A 23,942-nucleotide genomic window follows, 5' to 3' on the forward strand; every position below is an offset into this window, starting at 1 on the left:
CACTCCAGCATTAGTCGGTCAACATATCCATCTTTGTGACACACGGCCTTCCTACAACAATTGGAAAGCAAAAAAACTCATTACCCAATTGGATGATGCTCAACTGTCAGGCAAACAGGCTCCATCCCGCACCCCCCCAACCACCAAACATATCTGGTAAAGAGAAATGTTTATAGAAAATGACCAAAAAAAATCCAGTGTCCTGGAGATTCACCTTTAATTCCTGGAGACTCCAGGCCAATCCTGGAGGGTTGGCAACTTAGTACCACCTCTTAATTCTTACTTCCTCCCTCACTCAATTCAATATTCTCAGCCTCGTTCTGACCCCTCCTTAAACATATGCACTCCTTCACATCATTATCTTGTTCCTTCATCAATTGTAGCCTTTCCAACTCCTTGATGTGCTTGCTTCACAGTGCCCCTCTTAGTGACCTTCAAATACTAGCACTTCCCACTTTTTTCATACTATTGACTCTAGTATCTCAGCCTCCCATCACTATCCTACACCACTCCCTTGCACCAATTTTCTTGTGTTTTGTGCACTTGAGGGAGTAAAACCATGACAACTTCCCTACCCCGCCCCCACATCACATTTTCGACATAGTTCGAGACCTTTACATCAGCTCTCACTTTGAAAACCAGCAATATAGACAGCAGCATCAGAGCCAGTCCACAATGCTACACTGCTAAAGTTTTGAACAACCACTGAGAACAAAAACATTAAAATGTTCTTATATTTTATAATGAAACAACCCTCCCAAAATATTCACTTTAAAAAGTTATCCATGTAACAGAGATCCTGAGCCTAAAAGGTCTTTTGCCTTTCCCAAGTGCAGAGGGAGGAAGGGGAAGGGGGAGGGGAGATGTTTAGTTATAATGCTCCAGCCTTCATGAGGTGTGGGGCAGGTTTAATATGTCAACGGGTCTTTTCCTGCCCACTAATTTTGTATGTTCAGAAATAGAAGCTTTGAAAATAGCAAGTGCTGTACTCTCTGGATATGTTAATATTTGGGAATTCAGTTTGGAAATTGGGACAGGATTGAAACTATGAGTAAAATTCCATCAGCTGGGGGTTAGCTGGGTCTTTCGGATGGGAGAGCAAAGCCATCTGTCCTATTGATGCCTTCATTGTTTGTTCCACATACAGAAGATAGATACACTTCCTTTCTGGTGTAGCTGGAAGGAGTGTAGAAATAACACAGCAGTGCCAGTACCTTCCTCCAGAAATTAATCTGCAAAACTAAAATCTTGCCAAGAGCTGGCACCTTCTGTTCACTGGTGTAACCCCATTTCAAATTGGAAACCAAACTGCAAGAATTTCTAAGCCATTCATTGCATTCAATTTAAAGGTGATCAAATTTATGAAATTCAAGCTTTTTTAAAGGAAAAAAACACTTGGCCAATCCAGAAATTGCCTATACAAAACAAAATATTGTGCAAAAGATTTATAATTCAGGTATCATTTTCACTGGCAAACCACATTCAACATTCGAACAATTCAAAACTTGAAATGGGAGAAACAGGATTCTCTTGTAAATTAAGTACAGATGTTTCTTAAAAAATAATTAACGATAGTAAAACTCAGATGGCCTTAAGTTATAAAAATGTTTATGGTACAAATTAAGTTTGCCTGTGTGCAATCCACTGTTTTATTTCAGCAACATTTTATATATATATATATATATATAAAAAAAAGTCATCAACAGAAAATCTTTTATTTATTTTTACTGAATTCTTAAACAGAGGCCGTTAACATCAGAACAGACCATTTCACGAGGCCAAAACATTTACCAAGTTTGGCAAAATACTTGACACAGCTTTGAGGTGATAGAATGTCCTTCAGCAGCACCAACCAAATACATGGACTGTTCTGAGGATCTCATTTTCAAAGTACAAGCCAGTGTCTGATGAGGAAAAGGCACTTAAGTTCAGTGAAAATCTGGAATTATTACATTGATCTTTTGACAACGGCTATGAAGCAAATCAATTTTTTCCTCTTTTTTTGCCCTGCCCCTCCTTAAGCTTCTAACGAGGTGAAGGATTAACTGCAAAAAGCATAGTTGCAAAATCAAAAATGGGGAGGCAGTTTATATACGTGTATACATATATCTATATAAAAAAGCTCAAATACATTTGGTAATTTACCACATCATGCGGACAGCCCTTAACCATTGAATACAGCATCAGTCAGAAACCAATACATTTTAAGACTGCGAAATAAAGCAAGCAAGGACTTAGAAACATAAATATTTTCAAGCTTATACCAAACAACCTTCATTTTACAAAAGATGTAATTTACAATGAAAGTGGGTCATTATGACAATTAGGATTTCTACTTTTCTGAACTGGAAAGCCAAATCAGGCAAGCCTAGAGTGGAGCCACATAAAACTTGAGAAAGTGCTATTCATCAAGTGCTGCACCAAAGAAACTAATGATTTCACACCACTGTGAAAAAAGCAAGTGCAGATTTGGCTAACAGAAATAATTTCTTTAACACTCTTTCCACAATTTCTGTACAAGAAAACAAAAAGCAACAAAAAAAAACAAAACTGATGCGTTTTCAGTAAGGTAATAAAAATGCTTTCATTCTGATGGCTTGAATTGTGTAGTACAGCACAGCCCATTAAAAATCAACATCTTTCACATACCAAGCTATTTGTATTCAGTACAATGTAAATCAAGTGCGAGACTAACCATACAAAAGACAAAAAAAATCAAAACCATGCATCCTATTCAGCTGAAAGAGGTTCAAGAGCAATCCCCTACTTTTTATATTCCAGAATAGCTTGTTAATATATGCAAATCATGTCTTTTATACTTCCCATCAGGATGAGAGATGGGGAGAGAGTAAATTTAGCAGGTAGTCAGTTACTGATCATTTAGAGGTTTTAAGCATACATGATAAATACTCTTGTAGTAAACACCACCTGAGGCAGAAAATAGCTGGCTTGTTAGATGGATCTTGAAAGGGCTTCACTGTGTTATATATATGTTGTTTAACAGATTAAGAACACTATTATTGACAATGTCGGCACATTCTTTCATTGTAAACCCCAACTTAAATGGGACTACACACATTCATCTTTTTCCACCCCCACCTCCCAAAAAGGCATATGACACAACAGCACAAATAGTAAATACAACAGACACATTTTCCCAACAAGCTAATGCAGTGTTATGAGTAATTATGAAACCTACTGTATGCTTTAGTGAGTTTGCAAACACATGCCTCAACAATTTTTCAACTACACCATTATGGATTTTGAGGTGGTGCTGCCACATTCCCTGGATCCTGCTGAGGTGGTTCTGGTGGAGCATGCCAGCTGGTTTCCTTGTACACGAACCATGCATTTCCACACCACAGGATCAGGTTGAGGAAACCAAACACCTGCAAAGGAGAAACAAAACATATAAAATTTCATCAACTGAAGTGGTGCAGAATGGGCCATAACTCAGCCTAAGGATGCTTAAAAGCTTTTTCTGTGAAAGAAAAAGATGCTTTGCAAGCCACCATAGGCTCCTGATCAGGAGTCATGGGAGAAGAATCAATGACTATGTGGTCCTCAGGGCTAAAGTGGAGTACAAAAGAACAAAAGAAAACTCCAGTAGCCTCTAGATCTCAGGACACCAAACAAGAAAGTCCAAAGTCCTGCCAACACTGAGGAATCTACATGACCCTGCATGTTGGGAATCTCATCTTCCACAAGTTAGGCTTCAAGCATTCTCTTTGTCAAAAGGCCGAGAGCCCCAAACCCTGGACATAGTTGAACAAGATGAGGCACTACTTCCCTCCCCCAATGCCTGGTGCCTGTGGCACCACACCTCTCCCAGGCAGAGAGATGGAGGGCTTGTGACATCAGGAGAAATACACTTCCTATAGACTGTATCCATGGTTAATTCTGGATGACACGGAGTGGTGTCTCTTCCTCAGCTTGTGCCAACCAGTGTTGACTGACATGAAGTACAAATGGTGAGGGGGTTACAACTTGCTTTCAGCTGGCAACGAACCTCCTGTTCCCAGCACCAACAGGATTTTTGTTCCATTTCGATACATTCATGGGATATGGGTATCACTCGCTAGGCAATCATTTGTTGAAAATCCCTAATTGCCCTTAAGGTGGTGGTGAGCTACCACCTTGAACTGCTGCAGTCCATGTTGTGTAGGTACACCCTGGTGCTGTTAGGAAGGGAGTTCCAGGATTTTGACCCAGAGATGATAAAGTCACGATAGTGTGGGGCTTGGTGGGGAATTTACAGGTGGTGGTCCCATGGGTTTCTGCCCTTGTCCTTCTGAGCAGTAGAGGTTGCAGGTTTGGAAGGTACTGTCAAAAGGAACCTGAGCAAGTTTCCACAGTGCATCTTGCAGATGGTACACAATGCTGCCACCATTAGTAGGTGGTGGACAGAGTGCATGTTTAAGATGGTGGATGGGATGCCGATCAAGCGGGCTGCTTTGTCCTGAATGGTGTCAAACTTAGTGTTGAGGGAGCTGCACTCATCCAGGCAAGAGTATTCCATCACACTCCTGACTTGTGCCATGTAGATGATGGACAGGCTTTGGGGAGTCGGGAGGTGAGTTACTCGCCACGGGACTCTCAGCCTCTGACCTGCTCTTGTAGCTATACTATTTATGTGGCTTGTCCAGTTTAGTTTCTGGTCAGTGGTAAACTCCAGTACATTGATCGTTTGGTGGTAGGGGATTCAACTACGATAATAACATTTAATGTCAAGCAGAGATGGTCACTGCCTGGTACTCGTGTGTCATGAATGTTACTTGCCATTCATCAGCCCAAGCCTGAATGCTGTCGAGCTCTTGCGGCATGCAAACATTGACTGTTTCAGTATCTGAGGAATTAAGTGATACTGAACACTGTAATCAATAACACCCCCACTTGACCTAATGATGGAAGGATGGTCATTGATGCAGTGAAGATGGTTGGGCCTAGGGCACTGCCCTGAGGAACTCGTGATGATACCCTGGGGTTGAGATGATTGGCTTCCAACAATCACAATCATCTTACATGCTAGATAGGACTTTAACCCATGGAGAGTTTCACCCACTGATTCCCAATAATTTCAATTTTATGACTGAAACCCCACACAGCCAAACGCTGCTTCGATGTCAAGAGCAGTCACTCTCGTCTTAACTCTGGACTTCAGATCTTTTGTCCATGTTTTAACAAAGGCTGCAATGAGGCCAGGAGCCAAATGATTCTGGCGGAACCCAACCTCAGCTCAACGAGCAGGTTATTGCTATGTAAGTGCCAAGTGATAGCACTGTTGATATCACCTCCACTTTGCTGATGATCGAGTGTAGACTGATGGATCAGTAATTGGATAGATTGGATTTGACTTTTTTTTTGTGGACTGCCCAGGTATGCGCTACCCACAAAAAAAAAGGACAAATCCAATCTGGCTAACCTTCCTCTATCAGGTAGATGCCAGCAACGTTAATTGTACAGGGTCAGCTTGTTCGAGGTCACAAGGCTTCAGTAGTGTGGTCAGGTTGTTGTCAGGAATCTCAGCCTTTGCTGTATCTAGTGCCTTCAGCCATTTCTTGATATTATATGAACCAAATTAGCTGAAGACTGGCGTGTGTGATGTAGGGGACCTCAGGAGGTTGAGAAGATTCATACACTCAGCACTCCTGGCTGAAGATGGTTGCCAAATGCCCGATTTTTGCAATCCCCATCATTGAGGGTAGGTATGTTCGTGAAACCACCTCCTGCTCCTCAGTTGTTTAATTGTGCATCATTGACAACTGGATGTGGTAGGACTGCAAAGCTTTGATCTGATCTTGGCTCTGCATATCATATGCTGCTTTTGTTGTTCATTGTTTGTAATCCTGAGTTGTTGCTTCACCAGGTTGGTACCTCTTTTTTTAAAATTATATATATGACTGCCCAGTGGCACTCCTTGCACATTGTCCTCCACTCCTCATTGAACCAGGGTTGGGCCCTTGGCTTAATGATGAGGGTGTGGGATATGCCGGGCCATGGGGTTATAGTTGAACACAATTTTAATGCTCTTCATGGCTCACAGATCCTCATGAACGCCCAGTTTTGAACTACTAGATCTGATCAGAATCTATCCCATTTAACATGGTGGTACAGCCACACAACTCAATCGAGGGTGTCCTTGGTGTGAATACAGGCTTTAACTCCACAAGGACTGTGCAGTAGTCATTCCTACCAATACTGTCATGGACAGATGAATTGACATCAAGTAGACTGGCGAGAGCAAGGTCAAGTAGGTTTTGCCCTCATGTAGATTCTCTCAGCGTCCATCAAAGGCCAAATGTGGTAGCTATGTCCTTCAGGACTCTGCAAGCTCAGTCAGTAGTGGTGCTACTGAGCCACTCTTGGTGATTAGAATTGAAGTTTCCTACACTGAGTACATTCTGTTCCGTTACTACAACTCAGTTTCTTCCAAGTAGTGTGTGTTCAACATGGAGCAACACTGATTCAACAGCTGAGGGAAACGCTAAGTGGTAATCAGCAAGTTTCCTTGACCATGTTTGACCTGATGCCATGAGACTTCTTCACATAAATGTCAGGTAATGACAATGCAAAAACAAGGGAGTATCTAATCATCTCCCCTTGACATTCAATGGCATTACCATCGCTGAATCTCCAAATATCAACATCCTGGGGGTTACCATTGACCAGAAACTGAACTGGACCAGCCATATAAATACTGTGGCTACAAGGGCAGGGGTCAGAAGGTGGCAATTCTGCAGTGAGTAACTCACCTCCTGACTCCCCAAAGCCTGTCCACCACCTACAAGGTGCAAGTCAGGAATGTGATGGAATACTCTCCACTTGACTGGCTGAGTTCAGCTCCAGTTACACTTGAAGCTCGACACTATTCAAAACAAAGCAGCCCGCTTGATTAGCCCCCCATCCACAAACATTTATTCCCTCCACCACTGACGCACAGTAGCGGCAGTGTGTACCATTATCAAGATGCACTGCAGGAACTCACTAAGCCTCCTTAGACAGCACCTTCCAAACCCACGACCACTACCATCTAGAAGGACAAAGATAGCAGGTGTAAATGAACACCTTTATCTTCAAGCTCCCTCCAAGACACATACCAAGGTGACTTGCAACTATATGACCATTCCTTCACTGTCACTAGTTGGTAGCCAAACAGTTACTTTATGGGAGAAGTAACCTAGCGGTTATATTACTGGACTAGTAATCCAATAATGATCCGGAGGGCTAAGTCACTGGGTCAAAATCCTGGAACTCCCTAACAGCACTGTGGGGGTACCTACACCACACGGACTGCAGTGGCTCAAGGTGGCTCACCAACACCTTCAAGGGCAATTAGGAATGGCAACTAATGCTGACCCTGCCAGCAATGTTCACGTATCATGAAAGGATTAAAAAGAATTTGTGGGTTGGAGACAAAATTAAGGAGATCCAGGCCCACTCTTCCCCTAGCTGTATACCCCTGCACTCCACATCTGGTGATTTGTCCTGCTGATGGGCCAAGTCATTCTTGGGGATGGAAGAGTTTGGAACATTGGCTGAAAGCTAGGATTCGGTGCGTATAATTATGTCTGGCTGTTTCTGTCCCAACTTTGGCACCTGTTCCTGGATGCTGTTAGAGGACTTGGCAAGGTGGACTAGGCAGAGTGTACCTTTGTTGTGTCTGGTGTCTTGGTTGATGCCAGGCGGTCCATCTGGCTTTATTGTCATTAGACATTTTTGTAGTGGCTTGATAAGCCAGTTTGGAGGGCAGTTAAAAGTGAACCACAATGATGAGAGTGTTGAGCCAGACCAGATAAAGACAGCAGATTTCCTTTCCTAAAGGACATTAGTGAGCCAGATGAATTTTTACAATAATCCAATAATTTGATGATCACCGTTACTGAGATAAGGTTTTTATTTTTGATTTATTTAATTAATTGAATTTAAACCCCATAGCTGCTATATTGGGACTTAGCCCTCATCTCCGGATTATTGGATTACTAGTCCAGTAATATAACTGCTAGGTTACTTCTCCCATAAAGTAACTGTTTGGCTACCAACTAGTAGTAATGCCTCTTATATGAACGTGGTGAAGGTCTGCAGCCCTGTTAAGTGGGATCTGCTCTTGCAATGGATCTAGTTCTTCCGCAGTGCTCCCAGGCCCTGAAAATGTCATGGTGCAAAACTATATACTAATTTGTCACATGGCCAGAACACATGATATGCTGGAGGCATCTGCTGTGAGTAATAGTTACAGCAGAATCCCACAGCCCTCAGGGTGCAGAGCCAGACATAACCAATAGGATTTGAAAATAGTATTTTTGAAGTTTTCAGATTGAAAGGCACACCCAAAGATTTTTAAGTGCACAATAGGAGCAACACAACAAACCGGTATTACAAACAAGTGAAGGGACATCGCATATGAAGTGCCGCAAAAAAATTATCCCAAAGTGCTTCTCCTTCCACTACCCCCTCCAACCCCATGTGCGCACCAATAATTTTCTTAGCCTATGCATCATTTAAGCCTTAACACAATGTCGAATTTAAATGCAATGACATTCAACCAATTACTGCGGAGAAATAATTTAACCACAAGATAGACAGAGATAGAGGATTAAATAAAGCCAAGTGCACATACCACAGAAACATTCAAGCTTCCCATGCCAGACACGCCTGCTGAAGAACATTCTGCCAATCCAGTGCAAACTGCAACACTTTTTATGATGGTTTCTGGATTTGTAGAGTATTTGAGATCAGTGAGGCCTTTCCCCCAAGCTGAAGAGGAGACCAACCACAAGAAGGCAAAAATAACTGTCACAACGAAGTCCTGGAAAACAATGAGGAAATAAAAGTACAATTCAAAACACTGAAAAAACATTGACCTCAAACTTTCCACGATGTGGTTTATTCACAGAAGAGATGTGATGAAACAAAGTGTCAGTGTTCTCATCTTAAATAAATGCAGCTTTCACAAAGATAATAAAAGACAAAAGGAGATGAACCCATTGTATATACCCTGGATCGATTCTGGGACTTAATTTCTGCTCATGAAGGATGGCACCAGAACTGAGAGGTTATACATATTAGGAAAGATTGAAGAGGCTGAGGCTTTTATCTCCAGATAAAGGCAACTGAGGGGTGACCTGAAAGGAGATCTTTAAAATGATGAAAAGATTAGATAGGGGATTACGTTGAGAAAATGTTCTAATTGTGGCAGGCACAAAATCTAAGGACCATAAATATAATATAGTCACTAAGAAATCCAATAGGCACTTGAGGAAAAAAACCTCTTCACCAAAGGAGTGGTTAGAATACGGAACCTGCTACCACAGGGCATGGTTGAGGCCAATATAGGGGAGGTTTAATGAGAGAGAAAGAAATAAATATTAAACGTTAGGCTGACACATGAGGTGGAGGGGGCTTGGAAGGAGGCTGAGTGGCACATAGAATTTTCAGCATAGAAATAGGCAATGCAATAATGAACAGATAAAGATTTTAGCCCATTTGCTAAACTTAATCTAGGTCACCCAGTAACTAACTGGCAGCTATAGACTGAAATTAAAGACTGGGTTTGCCACAACACTTTCATTACCATAAGAAAACCACAGGAAATCCCAGAACATGTGTATTTGCAAAACAGAGAACCACAATTAAATCAAACAGATGAGACCTTTCTCAGTCTAGCTTTAATTGGTGGTCCAGGGAAAAGTGAGGGACGCAGGAAAGGAAAGTACTGATAAACACAAAGCCTTTCCTCACTATCAATCTAGTAGCCAAATGGCAGATTATAAACCAGTTTGCAGCCCAAAAGTGATCAATTCTTACTGCCTGAGCCATAGTGACCGTACAAATATATTGAAACATTCTTTTGTGTGCATCATTTAAATCTGTTGGACATGGTCATTCATAATTAATTTCTGGTTGATCCCATACGTATGCAAGAATAAACAGTTTAAAAAGTCAACATCTGGGGAAGGGAAAGGATACTGTGCCAGTCTAAGCTTTTGGGAAAGGATAACTAGAAAGTCTTTTGAATGGGGTATTGAATGTTTGGTGGCTGATCAAAAATAATCAGACACGTTTGTTGCTTGCCTTACACAGTTCAAGCCTCAGCGCAGGCAACTGCTAGGTAAACAAGTCCACAGTAGTTCCACACATGGCTTGAGAACTTTTGTTTCATCCCCTTCAGTTCACTTTCTTTTCCCTCTCACTCTTCACAAAACAGAGTCAACTTTGGTTCAACTTTCGATTGGTCAAAATGCCACACCAAGCCATGCAGCCAATTATTCTACTGCCCTACTGTCGAAAGGATTTTATACAGTAAATGGGAGACGCAGTAGGAAAGATAGATCAGCCAACCTGCAAATTGAATTTATATAGTGCCTTTAATGTAGTAAAGTGATGCTTTCAGTAGCATTAAGGAAAAGTGACCAAAGGTTTGGTTGGAGAGATAAATTTTGAGAGCTTTAAAGGAAAAGAGAGGTCGAGGCGGAGGGCTTTACAGAGGGACTTCTAGGGCTTAGCACCTGGGCAGTTGAAGACATGGCTGCCGATGACGGAGCCAAGCAGTGATGGCCTAACCATTCAACTGGTAACTTGGGGTCAGGGTGTGGATAAATTCAAGATCTCTCAAGAATTTAGCCATAGCTGCAGTGGGGAAAGAGTTAAGTTTCCAGCCCTCACTACCAAAACCTAGACATCTTGGGGGGAAAAAAGGATAGGGAATTTGTACTATTAATTTCACCCATACCTTTACCAAATAATACATCTGAATTAAGAAATAGTCATATTATAAACCACTCCATACAGGCCAAAATAAGCACTTTTCATCTCTACCCTGCACCATACAGCAGTTAAGAGATTTCTGCAACTACTGACATTGTCTATGATCACATACAGACAAATGCAACTTGCTCCAGCAGTGTCACTTCATATTTGAGACCCAGCAATTGAAGCAACATTCTAGTTGAAAACTGCAGCAATCTCCCTCCCAGATGGGATACAGAAGTAACGAGTATCACCAGGGAAATGGAACATCAACACTGCACATAAAAGGTGGTGGAAAAAGACCCCCACATGCTGGAAATCAAATAAACAAAAATAGAAAAAATGCTGCACTCAGCTTGTCAGACAGCAGATGCGGCAAACATATAGGAGTTAACTTTTGGGTTGTGGACCCTTAGACAAAGCTTGAGGTCATTACAAACAAACAGCGTTTAAAGAGGGACAAACAAAAGGGAAGACGGTGAGAAATATAACACACGCACACAGAATGAAATGTAAACTGTTTAAGTGGAACACAGGAGATGGTGAAATGGAATAAGTTATATAGGCACAATATAGGCATATTGAGAGAAATTTAAAAAATATACCAAGACATTTATATAGTCAGTACGTGTGAATAATTTGAGGTAGTCGGCAGTTGGAAATGGAAACATGAGAAACTAACAATGTGAAAAGTACTCCAGCAGCCCAGAAAAATACATCAGGGAAAGCAAGTCGAGGGAAGGGAGCAGAACAATGTGCCCCATGCTGACGTCACAGTGTGCCACAGGTGTGAGCCATCAATTTCACAGCATATGGTTGTCACAGCTTTTAAGTCATTTTCGTGAGCAAAGTTTCAAATAAAATAACATGCTCCACACAACCAGCCACTCAGACAAGTTGATTGATACACACCGCCACAGGTAAAAGTTGCTTCATCAGAAAGCATGGTGACCACCTTGTTCGCTTTGATAATCTGCAAGCAGAGTTACTGCTCTCCTCACCCTTAGTATAATTATAATTAAATCCTCCCCTTCACCTCCTCCACTCCAGTTCCTGTTACAAACACGTTTTATGAAAAGGATTCCTGGGACACGAGGCCCTGGAGGCTACGTACACTGGTAGTAAATTAAAGCACACTGTTTCACAGCTGTGAGCACCAAATCACACTGACATACAACTGGTACAATGTTTCCAGCCTACCGAGCGGCTTCCCTTCTACAACGCTATTTTTGCTGGCTTCCAGAGAGCCACACATATGAACAAGTAATTTAGGAACACCCCATGAGCATAGCCTGGAAAAATACCAGATGGAAACAGATCAACCAACAATGCCTCAGCTACTTGGAAGATTTTAGTAGAACAAATTCAGTAATTACATAATAGATCCCATGAGATAAATTAGTATATCCTGAAAAGACACAACTTACCACAATTCAAATTCATCCTTTTATTTGTGCAGCAGGAAATAAAATGACAAGCCATTTTAAAATTTAAGAACCTTTCTACCCACTTTGATTCAATCATGAATGGGAATAGTAATTTAAATTTGTGAAAACTACAGGCATTAAAACAAGCAGTTCTTTAAAAATATATAACAATGGAAGATGCTCATCGCCAACATATTTGAAATATAAAATATCTCCTGGATAAATACTTGGAAGGAAAATATGCATCAGGCTATTAGGAAATTTCTGGTAGTGTATAAAAGAGATTAGCAGGGGTGAGGCTCCCCAACAATAAAGATTTAGAAATAATAAATCAGCTTTAATCTTTGAATCTTGTTCACTAAATATCACAGTGCACCATGAATACTACATTATGCATTGTAATCAAACTATTCAAATTTTTAAATGCACTTGCTACATAAGGGACTCATCTTGACAAGCTCTTCAAAATTAGATTACTTCTTGAAATGGGATTTTTCTTCTTAAATTGAATATATTTTGATCTCATTGAATGGTCGAGCAGACTCAATGGGTTGAATGGCCTACTTCTGCTCCTATGTCTTATGGTCTTATATTTGAATTGAGTGAAACATACAGCAAGCCCACTATACAGAGCTAATTAATGGCTGACAGCACGTAATTGCACCTTCCTATTCATGGCAACAGAGAACGACAGAGTCGTGTTGAATTTCATGTCAATATGACAAGTGGGTAAAGAGAAGACAGCTACAAGTTTCTTTTAATAGAAGGTCCACCCCTTCCAGCCCCAATCACAATATTTTTGTCCCTCCTCAGTTAGCACTGACATCTGTGCTGTAAGGTTCTGGAATTTAGCTGCCAAGGCAGAGGTCTGAAACCACTGGAATACTCATTTCAACATCAGCAATTAAATCTCCCTAATGCTGTGAAAATTTAGATCCCTGCTTGATCACAACACGAAGTTTATAGACACCATACTCCCAAGTGCCCATTTACAGGGAGGGGTCAGACTTGGCAAGTTATGGTACATCTTGGCTCATTCCATGTATGTAATTTGGGGAAAGGCATAACGAATAAGAGTCGAACAAAAAAAGCCACAAATCATCTACAAGTGCGTATAGGTAGTCAAACGGACCACCAAATATACAACACTGCTGATGTACAGTAAACCGTTTATTTCTGTGTCAAAGCCTATTATGGAATATCGGTTGAAATTAGGACTGAGCTCTGACACTAAACAAGCTCTTGATGTGCCATAAGACAGACAAATGCATAATAGAGATTTCTCAACATCACAATATGCTTTGAAGTATTTGCCCCTCCCCCTCGATTGATTTGCCCCTGATGGTTTATAGGTGGTAAGGACTAAAAGCACTCTAATCTGTGTCAAAAGCTACAACTCGATCACCTTCTAACTGTTATAATGATGTGTACAGTCACCCACTTGCTAGTTTCATGAAAATATTGCCTCAAGTTACTTACAATCATTGGCCCACGGCTGCCGTCACGGTAGACATGGAGGTACCCGATGTACAGAACAAGGGCGGCCATACAGTAGAGAAAGGCTAACACTCCGATTGCAACAAAAAACTCAGCAGAGGATGATAAATCTCCAACTAGGTAGGTATCTTCAGTTTGATTGCAGGCATTCTTGGGGACAATCAAAATATTGTTCAACCTGGAAAATATCAAATCCAATAATTACTTTTACACAGGAGTTATGCTTGTTTGTTCCCGCTTATCAAAATTTCTCCTCAAAAACACTGAACTGTGTAGTCATCCTCCCCAGTAAATGTGAAAGCTAGACTTGTCCAACCTGCGGCCCATGGGCTGAAGTCCCCTCTATGTGGCCCCTGGACAACTGTTAAAATTCCAGTAAGAGGGATCAGTGAGTTTGAACATTTCTGCAGGGCACTGCCCCACCAATCACAGCCTGCTTCTCTTCCATGTTTGCTGCTGATAGGCTCACTCGGCTAGCCACTGTGAGTTTGTGAAGATAGAGAGCTTTTAGAGCGTGCGAGGCCTCTGCTCAACACATGGCTCCAGCCGCTCTCACCGCCCCCCCAGGGTGTCCCTGGTTCACTCCGTGTGCCCCCAGCCATCCCCTCGGCAGGCACCTGCTTGCGGACACCGCTAGGCCTCAAGCCTTGCTCCAGGTCTCTTCTGCTCTCATCGCACTTACCACAAGCCAAACCAAGCGAGTGAGCAAGGGGATGCTGAAGGAGAGAGGGAGGGAGGCTGAGGGAGAGAGGCGGGGTGCATGCATGCATAAGAGAGGGTGGGTGGGGGGGGTGTTTGCATGTGCCTGGGTCTGGCTCGCTCCCAGTCTCGGGGTTCTTATTCACACTCACCCCCACAGACAAACAGGCACTCTCACAGGGGAGTGAGTGACACCCTGAGAATGGGAGTGAGCTGGATACACACACCCACCCTTTCACTCTCTAATGGTTGTCTTTATTTATTACTTATTTCTTTTAATTATCAATTTATTGTTGACTTTTTTTGCTCAGCAAGTTGTTTCTTTTCACACATCAGGCTTTTTTTTGAAATTCACGTAATTAATGTTGTGTCGAACCTCACCTTTCCAAAATTTGGTCATCGCCATCACCCCCCACCCCAAGCGAGAGAAAAATTGAAATGTGGCACCGCACGCAAAAAGATTGGACAAGCCTGGTGAAAACCATTGTTAATACCAAAACTGTTCTGCAACACTCAACAACAAAATGCTGTTACTAATGGGACCAGACTACCACGTTTCTTCCCTGTCTACATAGAAACAAGGAGTAGGCCATTCGGCCCTTCGAGCCTGCTCTGCCATTCATTATGATCATGGCTGATCATCCAACTCAATAGCCTGCTACCGCTTTCTCCCCATACCCTTTGATCCTTTTTGCCCCAATGTTGTGTCAAACCTCATCTCCCGTGATAGGCTGTTCCACTTATTTGCCCAGCCAGCATATAGAGGAAGGGTCTTGTCCTGGGACAGGATTGGTGGTTGTTTTTTTTTTTAAATGCACAATAAACTCGACTGCAAAGTGCAACAGACTCAAACTTTCTCTTAAAATTTTTGGAAGCTTCCATTTAATTGAAGCATTGGGACATAGAATGACAGCTAAAAGACATGGAAAGTTGACAAATTGAACTTGTTCATTAAACAGCAAAACTATGAAGCTAATTTAGGAAATGCAAAGTCATGTTCTGCACCAGTTCAAAGTTACAAAACTAATAGTATCAATAGTGTCAAGTGAAATTTTATTTCTAACAACAAAGCCCAAAATACTAACCTAAATGGGTATTGGAACATTGCAGTAAATCGATGAGTGGAATTAGCGTTCTTGCATTTCATACCCAATGCAGTTCTGCCACTGAATCCACCACATGTTGCAAATCCAAAAATTGCAAATATCTGCATTAAAAAAAAAATCCATTAAGTGATGACAGGTTTTAATTTGTCGGCAACATTTTTTAAAATAAAGAGTGGTTCTTTGTTGGTTGTTCAAATTATAATCCTCTGGTTAGCTTTTAAACGAGAGTATGTGTGTCATTTACAACTTGGAGTGTTGCTGGTAGCCCAAGAAGAACCCATCCACACCAACACGAGGAACGTGCCGGAAAGTGTGCTGAGGGCATATTCTTAGCTCAGTAAATTTTTTTGTTGTCTCATCCAGGCAAGTGGTGGGTATCCATCACTCTCTTGATTTGTGCCTTGTAGGTGGTGAACAGGCTTTGGGAGTCAGGTGGAATGTTACTCATCACAGGATTCCTAGCCCCTGACCTGCTCTTGTAGCCACAGTATTTATATGGCTAGTCCAGTTCAGTTTCTGGTCAATGGTGACCCTAGGACGTTGATAGTGGGGGATTCAGTGATGGTAATGCCATTGAACATCAAGGGGCGATGGTTGGATTCTCTCTTGTTGGAGATGGTCATTGCCTGACACTTGTGTGATGCGAATGTTATTTGCCACTTGTCAGCCCAAGCCTGGATATTGTCCAGGTCTTGCTGCATTTGGACATGGACTGCTTCAGCGTCTGAAGAGTCTTGAATGGTGCTAAACATTGTGCAATCATCCAGTGATGTCCTGGAGCTGAGATGATTGACCTCCAACAACCACAACCATCTTCCTTTGTGCTAGGTATGACTCCAACCAGTGGAGAGTTTTCCCCCCCGATTCCCACTGACTCCAGTTTTTCTAGGGCTCCTTGCTGCCACACGGTCAAATGCGGCCTTGATGTCAAGGCCGTCTCTCTCACCTCACCTCGGGAGTCAGCTCTTTTGTCCATGTTTAAACTAAGGCTGTAATGAGGTCAGGAGCTGAGTGGCCCTGGCAGAACCCAAATTGGGCACCAGTGAGCAGGTTATTGCTAAGCAAGTGCTGCTTGATAGCACTGTTGATGACCCCTTCCATTACTTTACTGATGGTGGAGAGTAGACTGATTGGGCGGTAATTGGCCGGGTTGGATTTGTCCTGCTTTTTGTGTACAGGACATACCTGGGCAATTTTCCACATAGCTGGATAGATGCCAGTGCTGTAGCTTGGCTAGGGGCACAGCAAGTTCTGGAGCATGTCTATTGCCGGAATATTGTCAGGGCCCATAGCCTTTGCAGTATCTAGTGCCTTTAGCCGTTTCTTCATATCACGTGGAGTGAATTGAATTGGTTGAAGACTGTGATGCTGGGGACCTCCGGAGGAGGTTGAGATAGATCATCCACTCGGCACTTCTGGCTGAAGATTGTTGCAAATGCTTCAGCTTTATCTTTTGCACTGATGTGCTGGGCTCCTCCATCACTGAGGATGGGGATATTTGTGGAGCATCCTCCTCCAGTGAGTTGTTTAATTATCCACCATCATTCACAACTGGATGTGGCAGGACTGCAGAACTTAGATCTGATCCGTTGGTCGTGGGATCACTTAGCCCTGTCTATCATTTGCTGCTTATGCCGTTTGGCACGCAAGTAGTCCTATTTTATAGCTTCACCAGGTTGACACCTCATTTTTAGGTATGCCTGGTGCTGCTCCTGGCATGCTCTCCTGCACTCTTCATTAAACGAGGGTTGATCCCGTCTTGATGGTAATGCTAGAGTGGGGGATATGCCAAGCTATGAGCTTACAGATTGTGTTCGAGTACAATTCTGCTGATGGACGTCTCATGGATGCCCAGTCTTGAGTTGCTAGATCTGTTCGAAATCTATCCCATTTAGCACAGTGGTAGTGCCACATAGCATGATGGAGTGTACCCTCAATGTGAAGGTGGGACTTCGGCTCCACAATGACTGTGCGGTGGTCACTCCAACCGATACTGAGTGGACAGGTGGATCTGCAGTAGGCAGATTGGTGAGGATGAGGTCAAGTATATTTTTCCCTCACCACCTGTTGCAGACCCAGTTTAGCAGCTATGGACTCGGTCAGCAGTGGTGCTGGATATTGAAGTCCCCCACCCAGAGTACATTCTTTGCCCTTGCCACCATCAGCAGTTTGACCTGATGAGGCTTCATGGGGTCCGGAGTTGATGTTGAGGACTCCCAGTGCAACTCCCTCCCGACTGTATACCACTGTGCCACCACCTCTGCTGGATGGCGATGGTAAGAGTGCCTGGGACATTATCTCTAAGGTATGATTCCGTGAGGATGACTATGTCAGGCTGTTGCTTGACTGGTCTGTAAGACAGCTCTCCCAATTTTGGCACTAGCCCCCAGATGTTACAAAGGAGGACTTTGCAGGGTTGACAGGGCTGCGATTGCTGTTTCCGGTACCTAGGTCGATGCCGGGCGGTCCGTCCGGTTTCATTCCTTTTTTGTGGCTTTTTCTTTGTAGCGGTTTGTTACAGCTGAGTGGCTTGCTCGGTCATCTCAGAGCGCATTTAAGAATCAACCACATTGCTGTGGGTCTGGAGTCACATGTAGGCCAGACTAAAGGACATTAGTGAACCAGGTGGGTTTTAACAACAATCGACAATGGTATCATGGACTTTTAATTCCAGGTTTTTAAATTCCACCATCTGCCGTGGCGGGATTCGAACCCGAGTCCCTAGAGCATTACCCTGGGTCTCTGGAATACTAGCCCAGCGACAATACCACTATCACTTCCCCAACTTCTACTGTAATGGCAAAGTGAACCACATCAATAAAGGTGGCTCAATTACACTCATGGGGCTTTACCAAAAAAAAAGACTTGCATTTATAAAGCACTTTCCATGACCATTGGACCTTACAGCCAATGAAGTAATTTTGACGCATTGTCACTGTTGTAATGTAGGAAACACGGCAGCCAATATGCACAAAGCAGAAAGGAGTGCACTAGCAACTGAGCCACAGCTGATACTACCACGTGGTGAAAATACTGTACTTAAAACTTGAGGCAAGAAAAGGCCTCTCTTATGGTACAAGAGATTAGAATAATTAAATTGTACAGCCACTATAACATTTTTCCTCGAGTTTTATTGTCCGACACAGCTAGTGGGTTTTAATCACCAAGGCAGGAGCAAACCTTTCTACAGCCAAGGGAAATGTGTGACAAATATCTAGTTCATGTTAATATTTTAAAGGTAACTTTTAGCTCTGGGAAAATTGATGTTTAGCTGTAGAAAATGGGATAAATGCAACTAAAGCAGCTTGGAGTCTATTACACTTACAAAGTTTGGGGCCTTGGGAGTCTGAAGGGGTTAACAGCTGGAAAGGCAAGATCCTAAAACAGCAGGTCGGCTTACTTAGCTGGAGACAGGATGTCTACACCGCTTGCAAAGAAGTGCAGTGAAGAGAGATGTTTTGTTTTGGGAGTTAGAGTGAAATTAGTTTAAAAGCATCCAGTGAACCCTGAAAGGCTATGTTGTCATGGAGACGGGTGGAGCTTAAGAAGGTTCTCTGGTTTCAATTTATCTGAGTGTTCTGCAGCAGGGGCGGACGCTGCGTACTGAGAAGGTGCTGCTGTGAGCAAGCTCCAGGCAGTTAGGGCTCAGAAAAGCTCTGGGAGCTGTTCGGTGCAGCAGAGAGTTGCAGTTTGGACCTGGTATGGTTTACAGCTCACGGAGAACCCTGGAAGTTGTTTGGTGCAGTCAGGGGTCAGGAGAAGTCCTGGGGAACTGAGAAGATGGCGGATAGTCACTGGTTCAGTGCAGGTAGTTAGGGCTCAGAGAAGCCTTGGGAGCCATTTATAGCTCCGTGTAGCAAGGAGATTGGAGTTCGGAGAAACCAAGGGGCAGTGCCTGCTTAGTGAAGCTAGCGGTCTGCGAAAGAGTTGGAGGTGTGCCAGTAAGTGGAGGCAGGATTGCAGCTTTGTGAATCCATCAGAGCACAGTCTCAGAAGAAGAGGTTGAAACATCAGGAGGTGAGCAGTTCCTTGAGGCAGTCAGAGGTGGATAGCTTTTGAGGAAATTCAGAGGCTAGATCTTTGAAAGTGAAGAGTTGAAAATCCCTCATGGGGGAGACAGAGTTTTAACAAGATTTTGAGATTCACAGTGATCACTGATGTCTGGGTGGGTTGCTGAGAAATCAGAGGGATCAGTCTTGGTCACTTGCCACTTAATGTGCTGCGAGCAATGGAGGCTATTTTTAAAATATTTTTGGGGAATATTGTGTTATTCTGTGAAGAGGGCTGTGTGTGTCTGTGTGTATGATTTAATTAAGCTGGGCAGAGAGTAATAGGAGACGGGGGTCTAGAACAAGGGGTCACAGCCTCAGGATACAGGGTAGGCCATTTAGGACTGAGATGAGGAGAAATCTCTCTAGAGGATGGTGAACCTGTGGAATTCTCTACCATAGAAGGCTGGGGGGGGGGGGGGGGGGGGGGGACAAGTCACTGAATATATTTAAGTGAAGGAAATGGGTATGATTTCTTGACTCGAAAGGCTACAAGGGGTATGGGGAGAGAGCGGGGGTATAGCGTTGAGATAGAGGGTCAGCCATGATGATACTGAAATGCGGAGTAGGCTCGATGGACTGAATGATCTACACTGCTCCTATTTTCAATGTTTCTAGGTTGTCTGGGCAGTTTTAAACATAAAAAGGATAAGAGGTGTTAGGTTTGAGGTACAAGTGAATAGGTTAGATCTAACATTTGCATTTTTAGATAAGTGGAGAATTTGTTTGAATGTCAAAGGGAACTCAGAGGTAGCAATAAACATGTTTGCATCTTGTAGGAGTTCCATAGGTAAACAGAAGTGGTGATATTATATCTTATTGACCTGAAAGCAAAGACAAAATAGATTCAAAGATTTTATATTTGGAAGGATTTGAGTTTCAAAGAGACATGAGAACAATGAAACCCAAGATGAAAGGGGATAAAAGATATTTTAGAGTTACTGTAGTTGTGAACTATAGCTGGAGCTGAGTTGGGAGCTGTTAGCTTTGGGCTGGGAGAAGATGCTATTTGAATCAATTATCCAGTCAAGCCAGAGAAGTCTAGGGCTGCAAAAAAGCAGCTTTGTTCTGAAGTTTGGATTTCTACAGCAGAGTAGGAGAGAGTTCAGGGGTCATGTGGCATGTCTGTATTAAAGCTATAGCAGTTTGTTTTGGGTAATATTACTGGATTTTTATAGTTAAACATCTATAAGGGAGTGTTGCCTGGAAGGCGTTTACTTGTGGCTCTGACCAAGGAGAGTGTCTTTCTGAGGGAATGCTTTGTAAGATTAAGTTTAACTGTGCAACTGTAATCTTGAGTGTTTAAGTTTCCTTATTCTTGTTAATAAAACTTTTGCTTTTAATTTTTAGAATCCCAGAGATCAGTACATCCTCTTCTTGTTTTCAGAATACAAAAAAAGGGTTATGGCCCATTAAGTCAAGGCTCCCTCTGGGATTTGGTTTGTGCAGCAATTAACATCGGCTGTGGTCAGAACAGTGGTGTGATATGTTTGACCACAGTTCGCCTGTTAATTCATATTTGCCTCATGTTAATTATGAATGTTAGAGTATAAGCTAGGTATTGTAAATTACTTTACTTTTCTGACTTTGTATAGTAAAATTTATTTTGTTTGTTTAAAACCGTGGATTCTTGTGGCTTTATTCTCTTAGTGGGAACTGGGATTACAAACTTTGTCTACTTTAACCTGATTGTAACAAGTGGCAATTCAAAAAATAAAATTTATGATACCCAAGTTAATACAGTCACATCTTGATAATTCAGAAACCTTTCTGCACCAAAAGGAATTGCTCAATTCAAATTATCGGGTAATTTAATGTAAATAATACAGCAATGTGAGAATTCAGCGACAAAAAGGTTAAATTATCATAACTTAAATGGAGGAGGCTGTAATCATAACATACCAGGGTGAGGCGGTGGTGTAGTGGTATTGCCACTGGACTCGTAATCAAGAGACCCAAGGCAATGCTCTGGAGACCTGGGTTTGAATCCCAGCATGGCAAATGGTGAAGTCAGAATTCATAGAGTCATGGAAGTCTATAGCACAGAAAAAGGTCCTTTGGCCCATCGAGTCTGCGCCGGTCAAACAAGTACCTAATTATTCTAATCCCATTTTCCATGGCATTGCAAGTGCACATCCAAATGCTTCTTAAATGTTGCGAGAGTTTCTGCCTCTACCACCTTTTCAGGCAGTAAGTTCCAGATTCCTACCATCCTCTAGGTGAAAAAAATCTGCCCCTCATCCCCTCTAAACCTCCTGCCCCTTACCTTAAATCTATGCCCCCTGGTTATTGATCCCTCCACCAAGGGGAAAAGTTCCTTCCTGTCTACCCTATCTATGCCCCTCATAATTTTATACACCTCAATCATGTCCCCCCTCAATCTCCTCTGCTCCAGGGAAAATAACCCCAGTCTATCCAATCTCTTCTCATAACTAAAACTCTCCAGCCCAGGCAACATCCTGGTAAATCTCCTCTGCACTCTCTCGAGTACAATCACATCTTTCCTATAATGCAGATTCCAGAACTGCACGCAATACTCTAGAGCTGTGGCCTAACCAGCATTTTACACAGTTCCAGCATAACCTCCCTCAAATTCAAAATGTGACCAAAGTCAAATTTCAGATCAGAATTAATTCAATTCAACAAAAATCTGGAATTAAAAGACTAATGAAGACCATGAAACCATTGTTGATTGTCGCAAAATCCCATCTGGTTCACTAATGTCCTTGAGGGAAGGAAATCTGTTGTCCTTACCTGGTCTGGCCTACATGTGACTCCAGACCCAAAGGAATGTGGTTAACTCTTAAATGCCCTCTGAAGCAGCCTAGCAAGCCAATTAGTTATAGCAAACCGCCATGAAGTTTAAAAGGATCGACACTGGATGGGCCAGCTAGCATCAAAAACGACAATGGCAAACTCAGCCCTGTTGACTCGGCAAAGTCCTCCTTACTAGCATCTGGGGGCCAGTGCCAAAATTGGGAGAGCTGTCTCACAGACTAGTTAACCAACAGCCTGACATTGTCTGTAAGGTATGATTTCCTGAGTGTGACTATGTCCCAGACACCACCTTCACCACCCTTCGGTATGTCCTGTCGCACCAGCAGGACAAGACCAGAAGAGGTGGCGGCACTGTGGAAGGAGTTGCCCTGGGAGTCCTTAACTTCGACTCCGGAACCCATGAAATCTCATGGCATCAGGTCAAACATGGACAAGGAAACCTCTTGCTGATTACCATGTACCAGCCCCCACCCTCCCCCCATCCTCAGCTGATGAATCTGCTCTCCTCCATGTTGAACACTACTTGGAGGGGAGCACAGAGGGTGGCAAGGGCTCAGAATGTGCTCCTGGCACGGTAACAAGACTACAGGCCAAGGTGGCCAAGTCCTAAAGGACATAGCTGCTAGGCTGGGTCTGGAGAGGGGAAACATACCTGACCTCTTCCTCACAAACCTGCCTGCCGCAGATGCATCTGTCCATGACAGCATTGGTTGGAGTAACCACTGTACAGTCACTGTGGAGGCAAAGTCCCGTCTTCACATTGAGGGTACCCCTCCATCGTGTCGTGTGGCACTACCACCATGTTAAATGGGATACATTTCAAACAGATTTAGCAACTCAAGACTGAGCATCCATGAGGCGCTGTGGGTCATCAGCAGCAGGATTGTACTCAACCACAATCCATAACTTCATGGCCCGGCATATCCCCCACTCTACCATTACCACTAAGCTAGGGGATCAACCTGGTTGAATGAAGAGCGCACGAGGGCATGCAAGAACAGCACCAGGTATACCTAAAAATGCAGTGTCACTCTGGTGAAGCTATAACACAGGACTACTTGCATACCAAATAGCATAAGCAGCAAGTGATAGAGAGAGCTAAGCGATTCCACAACCAACGGATCAGATCCAAGCTCTGCAGTCCTGCCACATCCAGTCGTGAATGGTGGTGGACGATTAAACAACTCACTGAAGGAGGCGGCTCCACAAACATCCCCATCCTCAATGATGGGGGAGCCCAACACATCAGTGCAAATGCTTGAGTCTTATCTTTTGCAACTATCTTCAGCCATTGCCGAGTGGCATCTTGGCCTCCTCCTGAGATTCCCAGCATCACAGGTGCCAGTCTCCAGTCAAATCGATTCACTCCATGTGATATAAAGAAATGGTTGAAGGCACTGGATCCTGCCAAGGCTATAGGCCCTGACAACATTCCAGCAATAGTACTGAAGACCTGTGCTCCAGAACTTGCCGCGCTCCTAGCCAAGCTATTTCACTACAGCTACAACACTGGCATCTACCTGGCAATGTGGAAAACTGCCCAGGATGTCCCGTACACAAAAAGTAGGGCAAATCCAACCCAGCCAATTACTGCCCCATCAGTCTACTCTCGATCATCAGTAAAGTGACGTAAAGTGTCG

At 43.1% G+C, this 23,942-nt stretch overlaps 1 protein-coding gene across 3 annotated transcripts in view; it reads right to left on the minus strand.

The window, feature by feature from the left end:
- Positions 1-1,699: 1,699 nt before the first annotated feature.
- LOC144696737 (synaptophysin-like protein 1) overlaps positions 1,700-23,942 on the minus strand; it is a 31,220-nt gene continuing 8,977 nt past the window's right edge. For 2 of the 3 annotated variants that reach the window (XM_078568408.1, XM_078568407.1), the window contains 4 exons: positions 15,455-15,576; positions 13,653-13,848; positions 8,618-8,806; positions 1,700-3,389 (listed from right to left, as the gene is read on the minus strand). In XM_078568408.1, coding sequence (XP_078424534.1) covers positions 3,255-3,389; positions 8,618-8,806; positions 13,653-13,848; positions 15,455-15,576 — 642 coding nt within the window. In that variant the 3' untranslated portion in view covers positions 1,700-3,254. The remainder of the gene's footprint in view (positions 3,390-8,617; positions 8,807-13,652; positions 13,849-15,454; positions 15,577-23,942) is intronic. The other variant, XR_013580234.1, reaches the window with a different exon arrangement.

The sequence above is a fragment of the Cetorhinus maximus genome, chromosome 22 (assembly GCF_964194155.1).
Source record: "Cetorhinus maximus chromosome 22, sCetMax3.hap1.1, whole genome shotgun sequence".
Lineage (NCBI taxonomy): Eukaryota > Metazoa > Chordata > Chondrichthyes > Lamniformes > Cetorhinidae > Cetorhinus > Cetorhinus maximus.